General features: G+C 35.8%; 1 protein-coding gene across 1 annotated transcript in view; it reads right to left on the bottom strand.

The window, feature by feature from the left end:
- ADGB (androglobin) overlaps nucleotides 1-27,811 on the bottom strand; it is a 226,208-nt gene that overhangs the window by 22,714 nt on the left and 175,683 nt on the right. Inside the window, exons 27-30 of the mRNA XM_036768101.1 lie at nucleotides 25,753-25,940; nucleotides 21,852-22,036; nucleotides 15,865-16,067; nucleotides 14,779-14,890 (exon numbers count right to left, since the gene is read on the bottom strand). Coding sequence (XP_036623996.1) covers nucleotides 14,779-14,890; nucleotides 15,865-16,067; nucleotides 21,852-22,036; nucleotides 25,753-25,940 — 688 coding nt within the window. The remainder of the gene's footprint in view (nucleotides 1-14,778; nucleotides 14,891-15,864; nucleotides 16,068-21,851; nucleotides 22,037-25,752; nucleotides 25,941-27,811) is intronic.

Raw genomic sequence — 27,811 nt, forward strand, 5'->3', positions numbered from 1 at the left:
CTCATACCTATTAGTGTGCCTAATATGACAGAAAAGGAAAATGACAATTGTTAGACAGGATGTGGAAAAACTGGGACATTAGTGCACTGTTGCATTAGTTGGCTGAGTTATAAATTGATCCAACCATTCTGGAGAACAATTTGGAACTACGCTTAAACGACTGTAAAACTTTCCAGACCCTTTGATCTACCAGTACCATGACTACGTCTATATCCCAAAAAGATTAAGAAAAAAAGGAAAAGGACCTATTTATACAAGAATGTAGTAGCTCTTTTGTGGTGGGAAAGAACTGGAAATTGAGGGCATGCCCAGAACAAGTTGTGGTATACAATTGTGTTGGAATTCTTTTGTGCTATAAGAAATGATGGAGAAGTATGTTTCAGAAAAACCTGAGATTTATATGGACTGAAACAAAGTGAAGTGAGCAGAACTAGAACACTGTACACAAGTAACAGCAATATTATACAATGATCAATTTCCTACTCTGACCAATACAGTGATCCAAGACAATTCCAAAGGACTTATGATGAAAAATGCTATCCACCTCCAGATAAAGAACTGATTAAGTCTGAATAAAGATTAAAGTATATATACTTTTTACTTTCCTTTTTATTTTTTTTTTGGTCTCTGTTCTCTTTTGCAATATGGCTACTATGGAAATATGTTTCTCATGACTTTACATGTATAATCTACATCAAATGGTTTGCCTTCTCAAAGAGAGGGGAAGGAAAGGAGGGAAAGAATTTAAAACTCAAAATTTTAAAAAAAAACATTTAATTTTTTTACATGTAATTTAGAAAAAAATAAAATTTTTTTAAAAAATACTCCTGAGATCCTCCTTGGCATAGCACGAGTTTGAACAAGGACAAAAATTGAGCTAAAGATAGAGCTGAGAACAGTGTTCTCTACCTACTTATCCCTCATTCCTTCTCTGTTAAGCTTACCTATCAGCAGAAAAATCCATATACTTAAGGCAACTAAAACTTTAGTGTCTCTACACGGATGAGTGCATAAATATTTGCACATCAATGCCTATTTAATTTGTCACTAACTCTTCAGTAAGAAGGGGGTAAGCCTATCCACTTTTACAATACATTGGAGTCAAGAAAAGAGATTTCTTCAATAAGAAGTTTCTTATCTTCTAAAACTTTGATATTTGAGCAGTTATTTTTATCGATACTTGTTAATTTCTCCTGATCTGGCCAATTAGAAACAAAGAAAAAGAAAGGAAAAAAGACTCTCTTGTCTTTGAGACATCTATAAGAACTAAATTTATGATTTCATAGGAGTCATGAGAGTTTTGAAATTTAAATAGATGATTAAGTACAATTTATAATAAAACTTTCTTAATACCTGATTTCATGGTGGATTTCCTTAAGAAGCTTTTCATTGTGGACTGCCAAATTGGGAATATAAAATTTGGAAATAAATATACCAAGGCTTTAAAATGTTATCTTTTGGGGGGTGGAGCCAAGATGGCAGCTAGAAAGCAGGGACTTGCATGAGCTCCCCGCCAGTTCCCTCCAAAAACCTATAAAAAATGGCTCTGAACAAATTCTAGAACTGCAGAACCCACAAAATAGCAGAGGGAAGCAGGGATCCGGCCCAGGACAGCTTGGATGGTCGCTGGATGAGGTCTATCCTGCACAGAGCGGAGGGGAGTGCAGCTCAGCGTGGGTGGTGGCAAGACCAACCAGACAGGGAGCTGGGCAGAACAGGCCCTAGTGCCATAAATCAGTGAGCTGTGGGAGTTATCAGACTTCTCAACCTACAAACACCAAAGACAACAGAGAAGGTTAGTGGAAAAAGCTGCGAGGGACAGAGTTTGGGGTTCGGCCACCACCCCAGGGGCAGCAAGGGTGGTGCAGCTACAGAACTATAGCTGCAGTTACTTCTGGCCCCAGGCCCACCTGGTGGGAGGAATTAAGTGGTGCATCAGAGCAGGAGTGCAGAGCCTGCTTAAGGTCAGGTCTGGGTTGGTGGTTCTTGGGGAAGGAGGAGTGCTGCTGTGGCAGAGCTGGCGGTATACAAAGAGCTCTGAAATCAACAGAGCATCCCCTCAAGCTTGGAACAAAGTACTCTTTGCTCTACAAGCAGTCATACCCCAACGAAAAACTCAAGGGTCAAGTAAGTTGGCTGGGAAGATGTCCAGGCAGCAAAAACGCACTCAGATTCAGTCTCAGACTTTGGAATCTTTCTTTGGTGACAAAGAAGACCAAAACATACAGCCTGAAGAAGTCAACAAAGTCAAAGAGCCTACACCAAAAGCCTCCAAGAAAAACATGAACTGGTCTCAGGCCATGGAAGAGCTCAAAAAGGAGTTGGAAAAGCAAGTTAGAGAAGTAGAGGAAAAATCGGGAAGAGAAATGAGAATGATGCAAGAAAACCATGAAAAACAAGTCAATGACTTGCTAAAGGAGACCCAAAAAAATACTGAAAAAAATATTGAAGAAAACAACACTAAAAAAATAGACTAACTTGGGAGGCAAGATGGTGGCTGGAAAGCAAGGACTAGCATGAACTCCCCGCCAAGTCCCTCCAAAAACCTATAAAAAAAATGGCTCTGAACCAATTCTAGAACTGCAGAACCCACAAAAGAGCAGAGGGAAGCAGGGCTCCAGCCCAGGACACCCTGGATGGTCTCTGGGTGAGGTCTATCCCACACGGAGCTGGGAGCAGAGCGGAGCAGAGCACAGCCCAGCGTGGGCGGCGCAGACCAACCACACCAGGAGCTGGCGGAATGTGCCCTAGCATCCTGAATCAGTGAGCTGCAGCCGTTACCAGACTTTTCAACCTACAGACACCAAAGACAACAGAGAAGGTTAGTGGAAAAAGATGCTGGGGACAGAGTGAAAAAAGGAGTTCGCAGTTCAGCCACCGCTCCTGGGGCAGTGGAGGTAGGGTAGCTACAGAACTACAGCTGCAGTTGCTTCCGGCCCCAGGCCCACCTGGTGGGAGGAATTAAGTGGTGGATCAGAGCAGGAGTGAAAAGCCTGCTGAAGATCTAAGTCCAGTCTGGGTTGGGGGTTCTTGGGGAAGGAGGAGTGCTGGTGGGGCAGAGCTGGCGCATCCCCCCAAGCTTGGAACATAGTTCTCTTAACTCTACAAGCAGTCATACCCTGCTGAAAAACTCAATGGTCAAATTAGTTGGCTGGGAATATGGCCAGGCAGTGAAAACGCACACAGATTCAGTCTCAGACTCTGGAATCATTCTTTGGTGACAAAGAAGACAAAAACACACAGCCTGAAGAAGTCAACAAAGTCAAAGAGCCTACACCAAAAGCCTCCAAGAAAAACATGAACTGGTCTCAGGCCATGGAAGAGCTCAAAAAGGAGTTGGAAAAGCAAGTTAGAGAAGTAGAGGAAAAATTGGGAAGAGAAATGAGAAGGATGCGAGAAAACCATGAAAAACAAGTCAATGACTTGCTAAAGGATGCCCAAAAAAATACTGAAAAATATACTGAAGAAAACAACACCTTAAAAAATAGACTAAGTCAAACGGCAAAAGAGCTCCAAAAAGCCAATGAGGAGAAGAATGCCTTGAAAGGAAGAATTAGCCAAATGGAAAAGGAGGTCCAAAAGACCAATGAAGAAAATACTACCTTAAAAATTAGATTGGAGCAAGTGGAAGCTAGTGACTTGATGAGAAATCAAGATATTATAAAACAGAACCAAAGGAATGAAAAAATGGAAGACAATGTGAAATATCTCATTGGAAAAACCACTGACCTGGAAAATAGATCCAGGAGAGATAATTTAAAAATCATTGGACTATCTGAAAGCCATGATCAAAAAAAGAGCCTAGATATCATCTTTCAAGAAATTATCAAGAAGAACTGCCCTGATATTCTAGAGCCACAGGGCAAAATAGAAATTGAAAGAATCCACAGATTGCCTCCTCAAATAGATCCCAAAAAGAAATCTCCTAGGAATATTGTCGCCAAATTCCAGAGCTCCCAGATCAAGGAGAAAATACTGTAAATAGCCAGAAAGAAATAATTTGAGTATTGTGGAAACATAATCAGAATAACCCAAGATCTAGCAGCTTCTACATTAAGAAATCGCAGGGCTTGGAATACGATATTCTGGAGGTCAATGGAGCTCGGATTAAAACCAAGAATCACTTACCCAGCAAAACTGAGTATCGTGCTGCAAGGCAAAATATGGATTTTCAATAAAATAGAGGACTTTCAAGCTTTCTCAGTGAAAAGACCAGAGCTGAATAGAAAATTTGACTTTCAAACATAAGAATCAAGAGAAGCATGAAAAGGTAATCAAGAAAAAGAAAAAGAAATTGCAAGGGACTTACTAAAGTTGAACTGTTTTGTTTACATTCCTACATGGAAAGATGATGTGTATGATTCACAAGACCTCAGTATTAGGGTAGCTGAAGGGAATATGCATATATACATATATATGTGTGTGTTTATGTATATATATATGTATATGTGAGTATGTATGTATGTATGTATGTATGTATACATGTATGTGTGTATATATATATATAGAGAGAGAGAGAGAGAGAGACAGAGAGAGAGACAGGGGGGGGGCGGGGGGGGGGGAGGGAGGGAGGGAGAGGGCACAGGGTGAGTTGAAGATGAAGGGAAGATATCTAAAAGAAATAAAATCAAATTAAGGGATGAGAGAGGAATATATTGAGAGAGGGAGATAGGGAGAGACAGAATGGGGTAAATTATCTCGCATAAAAGTGGCAAGAAAAAGCAGTTCTGTAGGAAGAGAAGAGAAGGCAGGTGAGGGGGAATGAGTGAATCTTGCTCTCATCAGATTTGACCTGAGGAGGGAATACCGTACACACTCAATTGGGTATCTTACCCCACAGGAAAGGAGGAAGAAGAAGATAAAAAAGGGGGGACCATAGAAGGGTGGGCAGACAGCGGGAGGAGGTAATCAAAAACAAACACTTTTGAAAAGGGACAGGGTCAAGGGAGAAAATTCAGTAAAGGTGGATAGGTTAGGAAGGAGCAAAACATAGTTAATCTTTCACAACATGAGTATTGTGGAAGGGTTTTACATAATGATACACATGTGGCCTATGTTGAATTGCTTGCCTTCTTAGGGAGGGTGGGTGGGGAGGGAAGAGGGGAGACAATTTGGAACTCCAAGTTTTAAAAACAGACATTCAAAAACAACAAAAAAAAGTTTTTGCATGCAACTAGGAAATAAGGTACACAGGCAATGGGGCGCAGAAATTTATCTTGCCCTACAAGAGAAGAAGGGAAAGGGGGATGGTAGCAGAGTAAGGTGACAGATGGGAGGGCTGACTAGGGAATGGGGCAACCAGAATATACGCCATCTTGGAGTGGGCAGGAGGGTAGAAATGGGGAGAAAATCTGTAATTCAAACTCTTGTGAAAATCAACGCTGAAAACTAAATATATTAAATAAACTTTAAAAAATAAAATGTTATCTTTGTCTTTTTCAATAAAGGAAAGTCAGTTACAACACTTCCAGCTTTGAAAAGATAAAACTTTGCAACCTTGAGAATTTAGCCTCCCTAGTTATTAACAATGTAATTCTGAAGATATTGTAAAGAATACCAGACACAGTCAGTAGAAAACTAGGATTTAGGCCCTGCTCTTTCCACCAAGCTTGTTAGTTGTGCCCAGTAACAGGTAATTTTGTTTCCTGGTGCTTAGTTTCTTCATTTATAGTTTACAGAACCAAACTCAAGTGTGTTATGAGAATGATGTAATAACTTTCAGACCCAGAACTTAGAGAACTAACTGAATATTTTTAAATTAAATTAAATTATTTTGAAATTGAAATCATTTTCCTTTTATTTTACTTGATTTTTCTCAATTACATGTAAAAGAAATTTAAACATTTGTTTTTAAAATTTTGAGTTTCAAATTCCCTTCTCCCTTCCCCTCTTCTTGAGAAGGCAAACCATTTGATATAGATTATACATGTAAAGTCATGAAAAACATATTTCCATATTAGCCATATTGCAACAGAGAACACAGACCAAAAAAAGGAAAGTGAAATATATATTTGCATTCAGATTTAAGAGGTGGATAGCATTTTTTATCATATGTTCTTTAAAATTATCTTGGATCACTGCATTGCTCAGAGTAGCAAAGTTATTCACAGTTGATCATTGTACAATACTGCTGTTATTTGTGTACAATGTTCTGGTTCTGCTCACTTTACCTTTGTTTCAGTTCATATAAATCTTCTCAGCTTTTTCTGAAACATACTGCTCCAGCACTTCTTATAGCACAAAAGAATTCCAACACAGTCATATACCACAACTTGTTCTGTCATTCTCCAGTTGAGGGGCATGCCCTCAATTTCCAATTCTTTCCCACCACAAAAAAGCTACTATGAATATTTTTGTGCCAATAGGTCCTTTTCCTTTTTTCTTAATCTCTTTGGGGTACAGACCTAGTAGTGGTATTCTAAATGTGTCCTCCCCAGGGAAAAATATAAAGGAACTACTACTGCTTTCATTCTAGATTCCAGTTTAGAATTAAGAGGCATAAGGATATTATATAGGCACATCATGGATAAAGTAGATGATCTTGGCATCAGGAAAGCCTGGGTTCAAGTTTTGCTTCCGAAACAATCTGTGTTAACCATGGACAAATTGCTTAACTTCTCAATGCAACAGACAACTCAAGTTACAGATAAGTTGCCAATCAGCATTAGTAAAGGGAATGTCTGCACCAGGAGCTGCCCACATGGATATGAAATCACAGGTTTTGGATACTATGCCTCTTTTATTGTATCATTAAGGTTATTTTGTTTTTGTTTTTTCTTGACTATCATGCCATACTTTAACTCACATTGAAATTATAATCCAAGAAAACTGCCAACTCTTTTTAATAGAAAGGTTTTATTAACTATGTCTCCCTCCCTCCCTTAACTCAGCTATTACATTTAATCTTGTGTAACTCCACATAATAAGGGACATTATAAATAGGTGTCGTCTGGAGCTTCTAAATGATTGAACTTACTTTGCAAAATGCAAGTCCTCTGGAATCTCTCTCAACTGATTAAACACTATTGTGAAGAGGATCTCTGAATTGGCTCCCTTGGCCCTCATACTTAACAACTATTGTTAAAATGACTAATCAGTTTGTTATCCAAACTTCTCTTGAAGATTCCCAATTCTTTGATGGTGAAAGCCTGCTTCCAACTCCTTTGTGGAGGAAACCATGCTCTAGGTGGCAGAAATAGGATAAACTAGAAGCTTTTTTTTTTAAATCAGAGTTTGTAATTCTCATCCTCATTACTGCTCCAATTCTCATTCCTTATAACCCTGATCTATGTGAGATTTAACACAATTTCCAGTAAAACAGATGAGTCAGAGACTGATTTCTCACCTACACCCTATCAGCCTGAACGTTAATCAGGTAATCAGAATTGTCCCTTTCAATTTCTACTTTTTTTGTTACAAGGGATGGCTCTCTAGATTAGAGAGGGGGAGAGGAATATATTTGGGAAATAAAGTGGTATAAAAACAAAAGATATCAACAAAATTTTAAAATAAGGGAGGCAGAGCCAAGATGGCAGAGTAAAGGCAGGGACTAGCCCACATTCTCCTTCAAACCCCTCCAAATACCTTTAAAAAATGACTCTAAACAAATTCTAGAGCAGCAGAACCCCTAAACATTTGGAGTGAAACAAATCTCCAGCCCAAGACTACTTGGAAGGCTGGCAGGAAAGGTCTGTTGCACCAGGGTGAGAGAGGAGTACAGCACAGACCTGGCCTCAGTAAACCTGGAGCAGGCCTCTGAGCAACTGAATCACTGGCAGCAGTGGCAGTTTCCAGACCTCTCAGTCCACAGACAACAAAGACAATTTAGAAGGTCAGCAGGAAAAGTCTGCCACACTGGGTGAGAGAGGAGCACAGGCCATTTCAGCACAGTCCTGGTGCTAGCAAACCAGAAACAGGCCTTCAGAGGAACTGAATTAGTAGCAGCAGCTTCAGTGGCAGTTTCCAGAGCTCTCAGCCCACACACAGTAAGGGAGTAGAACAACTGGTAAGAAGGAGATTACAGGGGTCTTTTTGCTAGCACTGAGGCAGGACTCTGTTTCTTCGCCCATACTTGGATCCAGGTTGCAATCCTGGGTGCCAGTCCCAGAGGGAGGGAGAGGATTAGCATAGCAGAGCTTGTGGCAGCAGTGGAGCAGAACCCTCCTAGAAGTTCCAGGGCAGAAAAGAGTGCTTATGGCCACTCATAGATCAGAGTACAGGCCAGAAGAGGAGCAAACAGCTCTCTCCTTAGATCATACCACCTTGAAAGAACTGAAAATTTAAAGGTCCCTAGAAGTATCTCTGAAAACAGCTGCACAAAACCCCTGAAGCTTGGGACAGTGAACCTTCCACCCTGGAAGCAGAGTCCTACTTTAACAGAGTTAAAAGTTAACTAATAGGCTGGGGAAATGAGCAAACAGCTGAAAAAGACTCTGACTATTGAAAGTTATTATGGTGACAAGAAAGATCAAAACATATACTCAGAAGAAGCTACTAAAGTCAAAGCTCCTACATCCAAAGCCTCCAAGAAAAATATGAATTGATCTCAGGTCATGGAAGAGCTCAAAAAGGACTTTGAAAGTCAAATAAGAGGAGGAGAGGAAAAACTGGGAAGAGAAATGAGAGTGATTCGAGAAAATCATGAAAACCTAGTCAACAGCTTGGTAAAAGGGACACAAAAAAAATAATGAAGAAAATAACACCTTAAAAAACAGACTAGGCCAAATGGTAAAAGAAGTCCAAAAAGCCAACAAGGAGAAAAATGCCTAAAAAAGCAGAATTAGCCAAATGAAAAGGAGGTCCAAAAGCTCACTGAAGAAAAGAATTCTTTAAAAATTAGAATGAAGTAAGTGAAAGCTAATGACTTTATGAGAAATCAAAAAACAATAAAACAAAACCAAAGGAATGAAAAAAAAAGAAGACTGTGAAATATCTCACTGGAAAAACAAATGACCTGGAAAATAGATTGTGGAGAGAGAATTTTAAAATTATTGGACTACCTGAAAGCCATGATCAAAAAAGAACCTAAACATCATCTTTCAAGAAATTATCAAGGAAAATTGCCCTGATATTCTAGAACCAGAGGGCAAAATGAAATGGAAAGAATCCACTGATCACCTCCTGAAAGAGATCCCAAAATTAAAACTCCCAAGAATATTATAGCCAAATTCCAGTGTTCCCAGGTCAAGGAGAAAATATTGCAAGTAGCCAAAAAGAAATAATTCAAGTTATCATGGAGCCACAGTAAGGATAACAGAAGATTTAGCAGTTCCTACATTAAAGGATCAAAGGGCTTAGAATATGATATTCTGGAGGGCAAAAGGGGTAGATTTACAACTAAGAATCACCTATCCAGCAAAACTACATATAATCTGTCAGGGAGAAAATACACATTCAATGAGATAGAGAACTTACAAGTATTCTTGATAAAATGACCAGACCTGAATAGAAAATTTGACTTCCAAATACAAAACTCAAGAGAAGCATAAAAAGGTAAACAGGGAAGGTAAATCATAAGGGACTTAATAAATTTAAACTGTTTACATTCCTACATGAGAAGATGATACTTGTAACTCATAAGACCTTTCTCATTATTAGGGTAGCTAGAAGAAGCATATATAGATAGAGGGCACAGGAGGAAGTTGAATATGAAGGGATGATATCTAAAAATAACATTAAGGGGTGAGAGAAGAATGTACTGGAAGAAATACAAAGAGAGAGGTAGAATAGGGTAAAACATCTCACTTAAAAGAGGCAAGAAAAAGCTTTTGCAGTGGAGGGGAAGGGGGGGAGGTGAGAGTGAGTGAGTGAACCTTATTCTCATCAGAATTGGCTCAAAGAAGGAATAACATACACATACAACTGGGTATAACAATCTACCTTACCCTACAGGCAGGTAGGAGAAGAGGGGGATAAGAGAAAGGAGGGTGGGGGTGGGCCGGTGATAAAAGGGAGGGAAAAGTGGGAGGGGGCAGTCAGAAGCAAAACACTTTTGAGGAGGGACAGGCTGAAAGGAGAAAGAGAATAGAATGAATTGGGAGGGGGGAAATAGGATAGAGGGAAAGACAGTTAGCAATAGTAACTGTGAAAAACATTTTGAAGCAAGTTTCTCTGATAAAGGCCTCATTTACCAAACATACAGAGAACTGAGTCAAATTTATAAAAATAAGAGCCATTCCCCGATTGATAAATGATCAAAAGATATGAACAGTTTTCAGATGAAAAAATCAAAGGTATCAATAGATACATGAAAAAATACTCTCACTATAGATTGGAGAAATGCAAATTAACCTCATACCTATTAGATTGGCTAATAGGACAGAAAAGGTAAATGACAAATGTTGGAGGGGAAATGGAAAAATGAGACTTTGATGCACTGTTGGTGGAGTTGTGAATTGATTCAACCATTTTGTAGAGCAATTTAGAACTATGCTCAAAGGGCTATAAAATCACCCATACCCTTTGACCTAGCAATACCACTACTAGGTCTGTTTCCCAAAAGAGACAAAAAACAAAAAGGAAAAGAACCTATTACAAAAATATTTATAGCAGTTCTTTTCTGGGCGTATTAGAAGTTGAGAGGATACTCATCAATTGTGGAATGGCTGAACAAGTCGTGGTATGTGATTATGATGGAATACTATCATACTATAAGAAATGACAAGCAGGATGCTCTCAAAAACCTGGAAACATTTGCATGGACTGATGCAAAGGGAAAGGTACTGTGTACAAAGTAACAATAATATTGTAAGATGATCAGCTGTAAATGACTTAGCTATTCTCAGCAAAACAATGATTCAAGACAACTCTGAAAGACATGATGAAAGATGCTATCCATCCCCAGAGAAAGAACCGATGGTGTCTGAATACAGATCGAAACATAAATTTTTAAAAAATAAGAATAGGAAGGCTAACCTTTTGTTCCTAGCCTATTTCAAGAAAACATTGATAAACGGATGGCTTTTGAAAAAGGGAAGTTGTTTTTCAGTTGTTTTAGTCATGTCTGACTCTTTGTGACGCTATTTGGGATTTTCTTGGCAAAGATAGTGGAGTGGTTTGCCATTTCCTTCTCCAGTTCATTTTATGAGAAGGAACTGAGGCAAAAGGATTAAGCTACTTATTCAGAGTCACAGAGCTGGTAAGTGTCTGAGGTCACATTTGAACTCAGAAAGATGAGTCTTCCTGACCTCTATCCATTGTACTATCTAGCATAGTTCAAGAAAACATTGATAAAGGAATGCCTTTTGAGGAAGGGAAGTAGTGGCCACTAAAACCTATCAAGGCTTCATCAGGAACAGCTCATGGCAGACTAACCTGATTTCCTTTTATTTGACAGGATAGCAATACTAATAGATCACCAATATTACACATTGTAAACTCATATTTCAATACAGAATTTCACAAATTTGTACATACTGTCCTTGTGGCATGATGTAGAATTTCAATCTAATTTTTAAAAAATTTATTACATGAAAAATACTGTGTTACACAACGAACTAGGTATATGCCATGTTTATCAATTGTGCCTAATGAGAAGGGCTGGCCTTATTTTAGGAGCCTCATTCTGTAAAGTCCATGGTTGATGATCCCATGTAGCATTGCTTTTGGGAACATAAGAATTTAGCTTATTTGGACCCCACTCAAAGTTTCCCCTTAGAAAATAAGAATTTGGATTTTGTTTCTCCCCTGTATATATTAGGGTTAGGACAAGAATAGGAAACATTACATTACCTTCTAAGAACCTAGCCAGTTCTTAGGAATGGGGGTGGGAGGGAGAAACTGTGGCGGCAAAAAACTTTCTTTGTTCAGGGTCCTATAAAAATCACCATGTGGGTGAATCACGTTGGATCTCACCCATGGAGAGGACGCTTTGCCTGGGACTACCTTCCCTTTGGAGGCCTTAATCGAGCTGTGTAAACCGGGTTCCCCTCAGCTTTGAAAGGATTAAGTGCTAGCATTCCCCTGAGAGATGATGCATCTATGTCATCTGTGTCTTTGTCTCTGTCACTGTGTTTGTTAGGAATTGTTGATTAATGTGGTTGTGGGGTCAATGTAGCATTTCCCTGTCTTTCAATAAAAACTATTCTGTTGGGAGTATGTCTTATTGCCAGTGCGGATCTGAATCTGAACCTACCCTAGCTTAATCGAATGACAAACTAGTAGGTAGACCGAGAACTGACTAAATGACCAGACCAAAGAGTAATTGTTAACCTTTCTGTCTCAGCATGGAGAGAGATCCATAATGGAATATGCATCACACTGTCCTGACACAGTCTGTTCCACATTTTAATCTTTTATCATAGATGACATGCTTATCAAATATGCAGTTACTCAAAGCTGGGGAGGATCTCAAGCATGTTGGATTAGAGCCAGGAGCCAAAAAGATCTTGACAAGCTAAAATAATGGGCCAAATGGAATAAAATGAAATTCAATGAGGATAAATGAGAAGTTCAGTCCTTGGGTTTCAAAACTTAACTTCAGAAGTACAAGATTTTTAAAGTTCAGCTAGAAAAGCTTTCTGATAGTAAAGATCTGGAAGTTTCAGTATGGTGCAAGTTCAATATGAGTCATTAGTGTGACTGAGGTGTGAAGCAGCAGTCAAAAAAGATGATGTTATAATGATATGCTAGATTGCATAAGAGAAGAAAAGTGTCCAGAAGAAAAAGGAAACAATTATAGTACTAGGAAACAGCTCCCCCACAGTCCTTTATGGTAATGTGTGTGTGTGTTTCACTGCAGCCTTTTTAATACTGATCCAACTCTAAAAAAAACACATATACACATAATACTTTCTACAGTTTCTTTGCAGCCCCTTCTCCTTTTTAAGACCTAGAAGAGCTATATATAGGCATCATCTCAGGATTCCTACCTAATCAATTCTGTATCCAGGAAAAAGACACATTCTTAGTGTGATCTCTTGAAGAATAAAGAAATATTCTTTTTTCAGCAGTGGGGCTCCTTTAAAATGCCCTTATGCTCTAGCATTCCATCCTAATAAGCCACCCTAATGACATGTCTTTATTGTTGAAAAGCTCCTCTGCTTCCAAATACATGGTCATTTTTCACTACTGGCTATGCTGTCTTTGTTCTGGCCCATCTACAATCATACTCAACATTCCTGGGTTTCACACTGGCAGTTTTGGTTATCTGGGGCGGGGTGGGCAACTGATAATTAAATATGAATTTTTGGAGATTTGCAGCATACTGCAAAAAATCCCAGACAATGTGCATAAGTAAGGAAAAAAAATCTTAGTAAGTCATAAATGCATGATATTGTATATATTAATCTATTTTATCATTTACTATCATAAGTATACATATATAAATTTATTATAAACAGTAAAATTTTGTTAAAAGTTTCAGTGCACTAAAGAACTACGACCTGTGTACTCTCTTGGGAATGCCTCCTCTTTGTCCCTCTATCATCCAGACCCAATCATGTTATTTTCTCCCAGTGATCACTGTATCCTGTGCTTTTCATTGGAGAAGGAAATCCATGAAGTAGTTGCTGCATCTATACTGCACCTGCAAAGACTCTGCCTAGTGTGCAAGATACTACTCTCTCTCATGTAGAAACTGCTACTTTTTATGGGTGCAATATGTTGTTTTACTTGTTTGTGTGTTAAATGTTAAATAAATATAATCAGAATTATTAAAAATAAATTTGGGGGGTAGGTCCTACAGTTATTCACAGTTTTTCACATTTGTAGGGGTTCAGCTCCCCAAACACCCATGAATGTCAAGGAATGGCTGTAGTTATGTCTGCTTTCCATGGTGTTCTCTCTCTTCAAACTCATTTCAGGCTTGGTTTCCACTTTTGCCTACTCCCTCACATTTGGCCTTCAAGTTTCCACTCCATTGCATCCCTATATCTTCTGCTTAATCTCCTGTTGAGGATATGGAACATATTATCTCCCTTCAGAACCTTCATCCCAGCTGTAACATCTGGCAATGATGCCCTTGTCCCCTACCATATTCTGGAGGAACTTTGAAAAAAAACTAAGAGTATTATTTCTTGTCCTTGTCCTAGTCCTTGTCCCTTGGCCAAAAAAAATCTTTTAAGGACTCCTAAAAACAATACCAAAAAAAACCCTTCTCTAATAAGTGTTGCTTATTTTTACATAAATAGATCATCAATAAAATGTGAAGCCTACACTTAGTTACTATTCTGTAGCAATCAAAAAAGAACACTTTTTTGGAAAAGTTCTGAGAGATAAATACTAGGTCTATGCTTCTGAAAACTGTATCGTTGAAAATGTGAAACTAATCTATTTTTTGCCTAGAGCTTGAACATTATGGGTGTCTGGACTTGATTTTTAAAGAATAAAACCTATTATTTTTTGCTCTACAAAGTGAACTATATTACACAATATTTTATGCATCAAAAAGTCCTCTTTCATGTAGCAATACCTCCACCTGCTGAAATGCTAAAATACTGATACTAGAAACATCCAAATTTTGTAAATGAATTGTCATAAATTAAATTTTGTGAAAATCTATTTTCCCTAAATTACTTGAAGATTGTCTAGCAGAGTATAATAAATTATGATGATTTGATGAGGGAAAGTTAGTTTTCATCTGGGTCTAAAATGTTCCACATATTTTTGGTTCAACAAATCAATTACAAAAATATTGGAATTTTTAAGAATTAAAAAATGAGGAAAACCAAAGAATATATACCATATATGCAGAAAATAATGTTTGAAATTACATTGAAATTATAAGATAAATACACAAATATAATGTGCATATAAATGCAAGAATTTAAAGTAACATACCTCTGAGATCATTTTTCTCCAAGTCTTTAAGTGTCTGAACAAATGCCAACTGGCTTTCTGTAAGGGGCCAACTGTTATATAATACTGTAGCTTGTATGATATACTTATAACTCTGAAATAAAATGCAGTGTTTAGTGAAGAAGTAATGTGAATATACAGTATATTAAATGCAAAACTAATCGGCCCTCAAACTGATAACTCAATACCAGTTACCTCAGTGTAAAGACAAAATGGTTGGAGTGCGCAAAGAATGAATGTGGAGATCATAGTATCTTGGATTCAGAGCTAGAAAGAATCTTGAAAGTCATCTAATTCAAATATCTTCATTTTTAGATGAGGAATCTCAATCCTAGACGTGAAAGGACTTTTACAAGATAAGACAGCTAGGGAGGGCAGAAATAGGATTTGAACATAGTCCTCTAACTCCAAATTTAGAACTCTATCTCAATAAATCATATCAGCTATTTGCAGCTTATCACTACTGAATTCCTTCCAGCTGAAAAACTAAAATTCAATTTTCTTAGAAAATAAAAGTTCTCTTTCTCATCAAGATGGCATTATAATAATTTCATAGACCAATGAAGTCTAAAAGTTCATGGTACATAATTCAATTAATCATGACTTTGAATTTAATTTCTATAGACCTCACTTGCCTAATCTATAAAATAAGGAAACTGATATTTATGTGCTATACCTTCCAATTATACAATTCTCTAATTTACAATCTTAGGTTTTTTGTGTTTTTTTTAATACCAATAAATATCTCTAAATGTCTGTGTTCAAGTATGTATCTGTAGGGAAATTACTAAATTGCCTCATTCCTTCCCCTGAAATGATAAAAAAACTATCATACATATTTTTTATCATTTCAATCAATAAAAGCAACCATTATTCCATTTTTTATTTGAGACCTTATTTCCACTAAATAGAACAAAAAAACAGTTAAAATATAGCTTGATTTTTAGAATAGAGAATTTTTATAATTTCAATACTTTTTTCTTTAAATCAAGGCTGTCTTGAAGAAAGTAAAATAGTTGTTTTAAACTATTACCTGGCAGATACTTCTTTTCAATGTAAATCTCTCACCTGTTGGGAAACTTGAGAGTTTTCATCTACATTTGGAAGGCTAACAGAATCATCATCAGGAACAGGTGTTTGACCACTTTCAACTATACCAGCAGGTCGTGTCTTAGTAACTTTTGGAGCTCCTGCAGCAGCTTTTTTCTTGGTTTGTAGTACATCTGGTTCTTTCTTGGCAGCAATATTATGAGAAACAACTTGCTTGCTAGCTGATATAGGGGAAAATATTTATTCTGAGTTTAATCATTAATAACATGCATTTAACACCTTATTGTCTTTGTTTTGTTGTGTCCTGCCATAACAAGCTTCAAATGATGACGCGAGTTATTTTGCTGCACTGAAATCTGTATACAGTATTGCCTGCCATGGAATAAACTGAAAAAAACTGGACTTGAAAATTAAAATCCTGCATTTACATCCCTAGTGGTAAGATCTTGGGAAAGACATTTTATCTATCTAAGCTTGTCTTCTCATCTGCAAAATGAAGAATGGGGAAAATGTTTTCATGAGCTACTTTGCGGCATCACCATCATTGTAAAGATCAAGTGAGAAAATGTTTTGTAAAGTATTTTGTAAACTTGGAAGCACTACATAAATTTCATATATTGGTGGTTGGTTGTTCTCCTTCATTCTTGAAGAGGACCAAAATTACATCATTGTGCCAGGGTCAAGCTCCAGTGTGTGTGACTATGGCTGATCAAACCAATATGAACTCAGAATGTTCTACCACAAGTCAGACACAAATAGACCATGTGTAAGTAGATTAGGAAGATACTGTTTTCCTTATTGGCCGAGATTCCAAACTCAGTTCCACATTAAGGAAAAATTTTAGGGTGATAAAGGAGAGTATCTAGGATGTCTTATGCTTGCCAGGGCAATCTGATATACCTATATGGACAACAGCAGAGTATATGAAAGGGAAAAATGTGAAATAATATTGAAAAGGCTTAATGCTTGATTGTATTTGAATAGCCCAATCATAAACAGTGAATATCTCTCCAGTTGTTTTTATAGCCCTTTATTTCTGTCAAGAAAGTTTTATTTTTGTATTGACATAAATCTCTGTGTGTGGCTTGGTAGGTCAAATTCCAGGTATATTATGTAGTTATTTCAAATGGTATTTATCTTATTATCTTTTGTTCCTGGATTTTATTAGTATTATATAGCAATGATAATGATTTTAAAGATTTTATTTTATAGCCTATTACCTTGTGATAGCTACTAATTATCTGTTTCTTTACTGATTCAATGGGGTTTTCTATGTACACCATAATATCATCTGCAAATAGTTATGCTTCTGCCTCCTCTTAATTTACTTCTCTATCTTTGATATTTTATTCTAATCATCATAGTTATCATTTGTAGAACTGTTTCAAACAATATTACATGCAAAAAACCCTTTGTTTTAACCCCATTTTACTGGAAAAGCTCACATTGGATTCCATTGCAAACAATGCTAACTCTTATTTTTAAATATGTGCTTTTCATCCTATTGTATTAAGGTGCTTATACAGTGTTTGCAAATTGCACTACCAGAAATAGAAGAGCTGAAACTACTTGAAAGAATTGTTAGTTGCAATAGTTAGGCATCATATTGCTCAGGCTACTACTATAGAAAACTAGAAAATATAAATGTAGGTAGACTAACAACCTTTAAAGGGATTTAAATTGAACCAAAAGACCAATCCATAAATCTAAGGATACCCTGAATTATTTGCAAGGAAGTCAATCATTTTCAGTGCTACATTTGCAAAGTAGACAGTATCAGATCCTCATGGCAGAAAATAAAGAGAAAACAGCTGCTACTTGCCCAGCCATAGTCTATAGTTTCAGCATATAAAAAAGGATTCTTAAAGCCATAAACTAGGCAGCACAGTTTAGCAGCAGTCTGGCCACTGGCAGGGATGCCTTACCACTTCCAGCTTGCCCCATTCTTTTGCTGAACGGTACAAGTAGAAGCCTATACAATAAAGAGGAAAGGGTGAAGTAGTCAACACTTGAACCTCACTCTCCTCTGAACTCTGAATATACATATAGACACAATTGGGTACAGAAATGCATTTCACACAATAAGAAAACAAGAGGAAAAGAGGTCAAAGGAAATAGGAGAATAAAAGGTCAGGATAGATAAAGAAAGAGATTATTCACAAGCAAAACAAACTCTTAAAGTGGGGGCAAGAAACAAAGAGAAGGAAAAGTATCATTGAATAGAAGGAAGGGAAATACACAGCAATCATAATTCTGAATGTGAATGCACTGAACTCATCCACAAAAAAGAAGATAGCAGAATAAATTAGAAAACAAAATCTAACAGTAGGTTATTTACAAGAAATATTTTAAACAGAAAGATGCAAATAAAGTTAAAACAAAGGACTAGAAGAGACTCTGTTATGTTTTAGCTGAAGTAAAAAAGGCATGGGTAGCAATCATGATCTCATGCAAAGCAAGAACAAAAACAGACCCAATTAAATGAGATAAAAAGGAAGATGGTGGGCAGAAAGCACCATAGACAATAAATTAGTAATATTTATAATAAAAATATATGTACTATATGGCATTTATTAGCAACTAAATTCTTAAAGGAAAAGTTTAAAAAGTTACAGGGAGAAATAGACAACAAAACTATAATAGTAGGGGAACTCAACTTACCCCTCTCAGACCTAGATAATTCTAACTAAAACTTTAAAAAAGAAATAAAAGATCAGAATAGAATTTTAGAAAAGTCACATGTAATGACCTCTAAAGATTACTGAATTAGAATGGAGAGAAGTATCCGTACTTCTCAGTTGTGAATATCACTTTCACAAAAACTGATTGAATTAATGGATAAATATCTCATAAACAAATGCAGAAAATAATAAATGCATCTTTATGGACCATGATGCCATGAAATTTATATGCAATAAAGGACCTTTGAATCAAAGAATCAAAATTAATTGGGAACTAAATAACTTAATGCTAAAGAATGGGTGGGTCAAAGAATGAATCATTGAAATAAACAATTTCATTAAGTATAATGACAACAGTGAGACACCATACCAAAATCTGTGGCATGCAGTCAAACAGTACATAAAGAAAAAAAGAGAAGAATAGATGAATTAATTGAGAATTTATCTAAAAATATTAAAAAACCAACAAATTAAAACTCCCCAATTAAAACTTCAAAATAAATATTTTCAAAAACAAAGAAGAGATAACAAAATTGAAAGCAAAAACATTAATAAAAACTGATTTTAACAAAAAAACTAATAAAATAGATACACCATTCATAACCAGAGACTAAGAAACTTTAAAAATATAAGAAACTATTTCTCCCAATTATATACCACCAAAACTAACAGCTAAAATGCAATAGATGAATATTTATAGAATTATAAGTTGGTCAGATTAACAGAACAGGAAACAGAAGAATTAAATTACTCTATCCCATAAAAAGAAATTGAACAAGTTGTAAATGAACTCCCAAAGAAAAAAACCAAGACTAGGTGGGGAGGGAGGAAGGAAGAGAACTTGGAATTCAAAGCTTTAAAAATAAATGTTAAAATTGTTTTACATGTAACTGGGGGAAAATAAAATACTAAATAAAATTTTAAAAAAAGAATAAGAATGATGGAGCTTTCCTTAATATGAGAAGTAGCATCTACCTAAAGCCAAGAGTCAGCAATATGCATAAAAGGGATAAACTAAGAGTCTTTCTAGTAAGATTACAGGTAAAGCAAGGATGCCCTTTATGGTTGTTACTATTCCATACAGTGTTAATAATCCTAGCTATAGCAATAAGACAAGAAAAAGAAGTAATAAGCATAAGCAAAAGGGAAACAAACATTACTTTCTGTAGATCATTTGATAAGACTTATATGGAGAACCCTAGGGAATTAACTAAAAAGACTGACTGTAACAATTAACAACTTCAACAAAGTTGTAGGATATAAATATAAACCCACATAAATCTGTCATTTTTGTATATTACCAACAAAATCTAGTAGAGAGGTAGAAAGAGCAATTTAATTTTAACCAGGAACAGTACAAAATAATTGGGAGTCTACCTGTCAAGACATACACAGAAACTACACGAATATAATTACAAAACACTCTTTAATCAAATAAAAACAGATCTTAATAACTGGAGAAATAGTAGTTAATCATGGGTACGAATAGCCAATAAAATAAAAGTAGCAGTATTATCTAAAGTAATTTATTTATTCAGTGCCATATTAATAAAGCTTTGTTGTTCATTCAATCATATTTGACTCTTTGTGACCCCATGGATCATAGGACACTGATACTATCCATGGGGTTTTCTTGGCAAAGACACTGGTATGGTTTGCCATTTCCTTTTCTAGTGGGTTCAGGCAAACAGAGATTAAATGACTTGACCAGGGTCACACTTCTAGGAAATGTCTGAGACTAGATTTGAACTAAGACCTAAACTACCAAAGGATTATTTTCTAGAGCTAGAAAAAAAAACAGCAAAATACATCCAGAGAAAAAAGGTCAAGAATAACAAGGAAATTAATGAAAACAAGCGGGAAGGAAGGGGGCCTAGCAATACTAGATCTTAGACTATACTAAAAAGCTGTAATCATTAGGACAATTTGTTACGGGGTAAAAAATAGAGAGATTGATAAGTGGCAATGGGTTTCCTCTCTAAGAGAGGAGACTAAGCTTGCAAGCCTAGTTGACTTGAAGAAGCATGGCAGCACACTTGACAGTAATAAGGAACTTGGGAACAGGGGAAGTTTTGAGGAGAAAGATAACATCAAAGCGCAGAATGATGGAATTAATTTCTTATTGAGCTCTTTATATGATTTCTCTTTAACTTTGCTGCAAGAATCTTAGTATTTTTTTTTGCTTACACTTAACCATGAGCACTGAAAGGTGAGATGAACAACTGTCTCATGAAATGATGTTTCTAGAAGTGTTTGTACCCTTAATGAAACCAAGTCCACTAACCCTTTCATGAATGGTAGTGCAATGGAGAAAGCCATGAGCCTGGGAGTCAGAAAGACCTGAGTTTAAATCCAGCTTCAGATAAGTACTAGCTCTATGACCTAGTCACTTAACCTTTGTCTGCCTCTGTTCCTTCAAATGCAAAATGGGATAATAATAGTACCTACCTCCGAGGATGGTTATAAAGATTAAATAAGACAATATTTGTAAAGCACCTAGCACAGTGCCTGGCACATAATAGATGCTTAATGAATGTTTGTTCCTCTGTCTACCTCCCCTTGCCACTAAGCTGCAACTTCCTTATATCTTCTCATTACACTAAAAGCAAGAATATCAATATTGATATAATTTGATTTGTGCAGTAAGAAGTTCACTGGTCACTGGACAAGGATCTCACATTTAGAGCATTAACAGTTAAATTAATGTGATAGGAAGGTGGTCGGAAAACTATCATTCTCTGTCACCTTTGCCACCATTCTGCTACCATCACTGCCAAAGTATTTTTTGTTGTTTCCTGGTTACTAAAGCCAAAGAATTTATCACCCAATGTTCAGCCTACTGGTCTTGAGCATCTTGGGAAGACAATGCAGTTCATTGTGGAAATTAGACTCAAAACTGTTCCAGCATGGGAGAACCTATCAGAGCTTGTGCTTCACTAGCACAGCCCAAAGAATACAAGATCACCTCCAGGAGATATCACAACAGAAGCTTTTTGTGAAGTGTTACTAATCATGTACTAAACATTTGCTGCTACATACAGACAAACAGACACACACACACACAGCAGCAGCAGCAAAATGGTTAATATATGTATATACTTGTATGGTATATAAATGTATAGGTATGTATATATGTTGTGTATATATGTATTAATATGATAGGATTATGTATTAAGTGATGACTTCATGTGATGATAGCTGTGCTATTTCACATTTTCACACATTTGTCTTTTTGTTTTCTCCAAGTAAATGATTTTAAAACGTGAAGAAGCAAATATTCTTCAATCCAAGTATTTTTAAAAGAATTAAAAATAAGTTACTTACATTGAGAGCTTAAAGCTTTTTCATTACTAAGAAAAAAAAATGTAGGAATAATAGCATGGCCTTTTCCAACAGTGCTTACAGCCTCTTCTTCATTTTCCAGGATCTGTAGTTTGATGAAAACATCAGTTTTAGAAGTGCGTACCTGTACTGTAACAACGAGCCCTTGTGACACTTTTACCGAGTACCTATGAAAGTAAAATAACAATAATAAAAATAATAACTCTGTGAACAATTTACTATTTTTTCTGTAATCCAAGAAAAGGCAATTATAAATTTTGCTAGTATAATAATCTACAAAAATGCTATTTCACTAAAATCTCTTAACTGTCAAAATTTTTTTAAGCTACTAGAATAGGATATAAAGAGGAAACTAATATGAGACTTTCTTTAAGAAGATTTCATAAGTTTGCATTAATGTATCATTTAGATTAAGTCTCTCCTTATCTAGCCAACATTATGGAATTTCTAAATAATTCTAGAAGCCTAACCTGGTGAAATTCCACCCATTTTAATATACCTCATATTTTTAAAAGCTCAATTTATTCCTAGGCTTTCTAGTATTTTTAATAGGAATGGGTACTGTATTTTGTCAAAAGCTTCTTCTGCATCTATTGAGATAATCATATGATTCTTGTTGGTTTTGTTATTGATATGGTCAATTATGCTGATAGTTTTCCTAATAATGAACCAATCCTGCATTACTATTTTAAATCATATCTGGTCATAGTCTACGATCTAAGTGTTTTATTTCAAATATTTGCATCTATATTTTTAGGGTAATTGGAGTATAGTTTTCTTTTAGTGTTTTTGTTGTCCCTTGTTTAGGTATCCAAACCATATTTGTGTCATAAAAGGAATTTGGTAGGACTTCTTCTTTACCTGTTTTTTTTCAAATAGTTTATATAGTATTAGGATTAATTTTTCCTTAAATGTTTGGTAGCATTCACTTGTAAATCCATCTAGTCCCAAGGACTTTTTTCTTGGGGAGGTCATTTATGACTTGTTCAATTTCTTTTTCTAAAATAGGATTATTTATATATTCTATATCCTCTTCTGTTAATCTGGACAATGTATATTTTTGTAGATATTCATCCATTTTGCTTAGACTGTCAGATTTATTGGCATATAATTGGGCAAAATAACCCCTAATGATTGCTTTAATTTCATCTTCATTGGTGATGCATTCATCCTTTTCATTTTTGAGACTACTAATTTTGTCTTCTTTCTTTTTTAATCAAATTAACAAAAAGTTTGTCTATTTTATTGTTGTTGTTGTTTTCATAAAATTAACTCTCTTTTCCCACTCAATTTTCTCCAAAGATGTATCATATCAAAACTTTCTAAAATTCTATTCATCTCCTTAACGTCTTTCTTATTTATTTCATAAATAGATTTATGTAGCTCTAAGAGGGGGAAGTTGATGATATTCCCTCCTCCCCCAGTAGAGTTTTACTATCTATTTTTTCTGCTAACGCATTTAACTTTTCCTTTAAGAATTTGGATACTATGCAATTTGGTGCATATATGTTTAGTGTTGATATTACTTCATTGCTTACAGTACTTTCTCTTAAGTCTTGTATTTGAAAATCAAATTTTCTATTCAGCTCTGGTCATTTCATGAGGAATGCTTTAAAGTCCTTCCTCTATTTCACTGAATATCCATTTTCCCTCCGAAGGTTTATACTTAACTTCACTAAGTATAATCATTTGGTGATTCTTGGTTGTAATCCTAGCTCCTTTCCCTTCAGTAAGGTAAAGGCTGCTAAATCCTGTGTAATCCAGATTGTGACTCCATGATATTTGAATTGTTTCTTTCCGGCTGCTTGCAGTATTTTCTCCTTGACCTGGGAGCTCTGGAATTTGGCTGTAATTTTCCTGGGAGTTTTCATTTTGGGATCTCTTTCAGGAGGTGATTGGTGTGTTCTTTTGACTTCTACTTTACCCTCTGGTTCTAGGATATCAGGGTGATTTTCTTTGATAATTTTTTTTGAAGTATGATGTCTGGGCACTTTCTTTGATCATGGCTTTCAGACTGTCTAATAATTCTTAAATTATCTCTTTTCAATCTATTCTCCAGGTCAGTTGTTTTTTTCAATGAGATATTTTAGATTTTCTTCTATTTTTTTCATTCTTATGATTTTGTTTTATTGTTTCTTGATGTCTCATGGAGTAATTAGCTTCCACTTGGCCAGTTCTAATTTTTAAGGGATTATTTTCTTCAGTGAGCTTTTGTACCTCCTTTTCCACTTACCAATTTTTTCTCTACCACTCTTATTTGTCTTTATAATAATTTTTAGCTCCTCCAGGAATACTCGGGCTTATGTCCAATTCATTTTTCTTTTGAAGGATAGCACTCTTTTTTGCCTTGTAGTCACAAGGAAGCAGAAGCCTTTCTTGGTTAAGGACCACAGCATAGATCAGATCAGCTACCATACCTCTTCCCTGGATCATACTATCTTAGAAGCACTGAAAACTCCTCAGGGCTCTGCTCCCTCATGATGGAGAGCACTCATTTTTGCCCTTGAACTGTGATCTGTAAGTCGGAATACCCATTATGCCTATAGGCATTGGAGTTACCAAGAAGCATCCAGTTCTGTGCCCAGGGCTAATACAAGGATTTTCTGTAATCTGTTTCTAATGAATTTCCTAATCCCTTTACTTTCTCTAGCTTGAAAGCCCTTGAAGATGCTGCTGCTTCTGTCACCACCATCAAGTCCCACCACTTGCGCTGTACCCACATGGGCTCCAGGTGAGGCCCCAGCCCAATGTCATCGACCTCTCCTTTCAACCTCCTAAGTTGTCTTGGGCTGGAAGAACATCTCACCCTGACCTTTTGTTGGCTTTGCCACTTCACAATTCAATTTGAAGGGCTATTTTAAAGTTTTTTCAAAGGGAATGTTGAGAGAGGTCAGCTTTAGCACTTCTACTGTATCATCTTGGCTCTGCCTCTCTCTCTACCTCTTTTTAGCAGCTTTATGTAAACTACCCTTCTAGCCATCCCCAATCTGTTGTATCTCCCCATGCGCCAGTCCCAGTATTGACAGATTTTTGGAAATGAAAAATATTTTTCCTTTATTAAGGTGGCTGGGAATCCCTGAATTTGTATTTTTCTTTTAAATATATACATGGTTTGGATAAATGTTAGTCATATCAAATATAGATATACTCCCCAAAATTTTGCTATAATTTTAGACATTTTAAAGATTTTTATCTTGAGATTTGATAGTATATGCACCTTTACCCTAGGTGATGTAAATATCTTTGGTGCAAAGACAAATAAATCACAATTGGAATTTTTCCTTCTATTTTACTTTGCTTTTGTTATGTATAATTAATTTTATAATTACAGCAATTCAATTAAACTGAAATTAACTTGAATTTATTAAAAATAATATGTTAAAAATATAAATAAGTCAGTCACTCTGGATAACACTCTCCCCTTTAAAAATCACATTTTTCACTTTCAGATTTTCCCAAATGTCTATCACTACTAACCCTTCAATTTATGATTTTAGGAAGACCTGTGCCCAAATTATTTAGATATATATTCAATCAATATCTTGTACCACAGTGTGAAAATCCCTGAGGATACACCATCTCTTATTTAAAAGGTTTTTCTCCATCAAATTAAATGTTTCTGTCTGAATTCTTTTAATGTGAGCTTCCAGTTGATTCATAGCGAATATACAATCAGATTATGGAGGCATATTGGTTGCTTTGGACACTGATACCTTATTAGAAGAAAACAAGAATTAATTAAATACCTACCATGTGTCAGACACTGTGCTAAATGCTTTACAAATATTACCTCATTTGATCCTAACAAACACCTTGTGATGGTTTTATATAAGAATGAACTTAAAATATTAAAATATTTTCCCTTTTGGAAATAAACATATACCTGAACATAATTTGCTTGTCATTAGGAATATAATAGTCTTTAATTTCCCTCATGGAAAATAAACTGCATACAGTCTCTCGACCAAGATATGGCAGGGGAGCATAAGAACCAATGATACGGAGTCTCCATTTTCCAGCTGTTATATAAAAATCACTCGTGTAGGCTTCTGCCACAAATGAGTATCCCTTCTAAAAAAAAATGAAAACAAGTCCACTTTAAAATCACAATCATTACAAAGGAAAAACATAACATTTTCACATGGCTGCAAGGAAAAAATACTCTAACATATACTGGAGGTAGCCTCATAGAATGCAAGGTTAGATGTGTTTGGAGGTGCTGGTGGCTTCTCCTGATCTGGAGAAGTAGCATATTCCCAGTGGACCCTGTCCCCACTTGCTCCTCATACACCAACCAACCTGCTGGAAACCTGATGTCTGTTCATGATGAATAATATCATGGGGAAGGAATGCCATTTCAGGTTGTTGCTGTAATCAAGTCCACTATGGCTCTATCCTAGTTATACCTGAATTTCTGCCTCAAAATTATCTATATAAATTTTAAGTAGAATAAAATAGCATCTACAGGATGCTGTCTGTATTTGGAGTCAGAGGAAGGATGAAATCTTGGAAGTTACTTTAACTTTCTTGCCTCAGTTGCATCAATTGTTAAATAATGGGACTGTACTAGATTATTTTTTAAATTTCTATTGCAACATTAAAATCTATAACATATGAATCCATGATTTTGCATTTCAAATTCAAAATGAGAAACACTGACTTGCTTGTGAACAACAACTCAGTAAAGAAGATTTCAATGCAAACAATCAATCCATCAACAAGTGGTTTGTTTATTAAGTAGACTCTTTAGATGCCAAGCATTATGCTAAGCATTGGGATATGAATATGAAAAGTAAACTGTCCCTACATTCAAGGGATTTAATTCTGTATGAAGGGAGAAAATACATATAAAGGTATATACAGAAATACAAAATAAATACAACATAGCTAAATTAAAGACAACTAGGGAGAGAGGGCCCTAGTACTTGAGGTAATCATGAAAGGCTTCATGGAGAAGATAGTACCTGAGCTGGCTCTTGAATAAAGTGAGGAATTGTATAAAGTGGGAATCAGGAGGATATGTGGATAAAGAGAGTGTAAGGCTGAATCAGAGATTCCAATATTGAGTTTCTATCTCAAGGAAGACTGATAAGAAGAAAGTCTCCATAGACATCAATATATTTTGTTGTTATTGAGTCATTTCAGTCATGTCCAATTCTTCATGACCCCAGTTTTGGTTTTTTTATTAGCAAAGATACTAGAATGGTTTGCTATTTCCTTTTCCAGTACATTCTACTGATGAGAAAACTGAGGCAAACAGGATTAAAGGAGATGCCCAAGATCACAAAGCTACTAAGTGTCTACGGCCAGATTTTGAACTCAGGAAGATGTTTTCCTGATTCCAAGTCTAGCCGCCTATCAGTATATTTATAGCAGAATAAAATACTAGGAAGTAGATTTAACCAATAGATTACAAAGGTCATACACTATGATTAGGATGAATTTAGACCAGGACTTATTCAGTACTAAGAAAAACTATAAACATAATTGATCATATTAACAACAAAGACAACAGATTCATATGGTTATTTCAGTAGATACAGACAAATATCACACCTATTCCTATTAAAAACACTAGAAAGTATAGGAATGAATGGAATTTTCCTTATTATCTTACGTAGTAACTATCTAAAATCAAGAGCACGCAATATCTGTAATGAGGATAAGCTAGAAACCTTCCCAATAAAATCTGAGGTGAAGCAAGCATGTCCATTAACACCACTATTATTCAATATTGTACTAGAAATGCTAGCTGTAGCAAAAAGACAAGAAAAAGGAATTGAAGAAATAAGTGCAGGCAAAGGGGGGTGGAACTATGACTTTCTGCAAATGATATCATAGTTTATTTAGAGAACAATAGATAGTCAACTAAAAAAAATTAAAAATTAACTTAAGGAAAGTTAAAGTATAAAATAAACCGATGTAAATAATCAGTATTTATA

This window comes from Trichosurus vulpecula, chromosome 7 (genome assembly GCF_011100635.1).
Source record: "Trichosurus vulpecula isolate mTriVul1 chromosome 7, mTriVul1.pri, whole genome shotgun sequence".
Taxonomy (NCBI): domain Eukaryota; kingdom Metazoa; phylum Chordata; class Mammalia; order Diprotodontia; family Phalangeridae; genus Trichosurus; species Trichosurus vulpecula.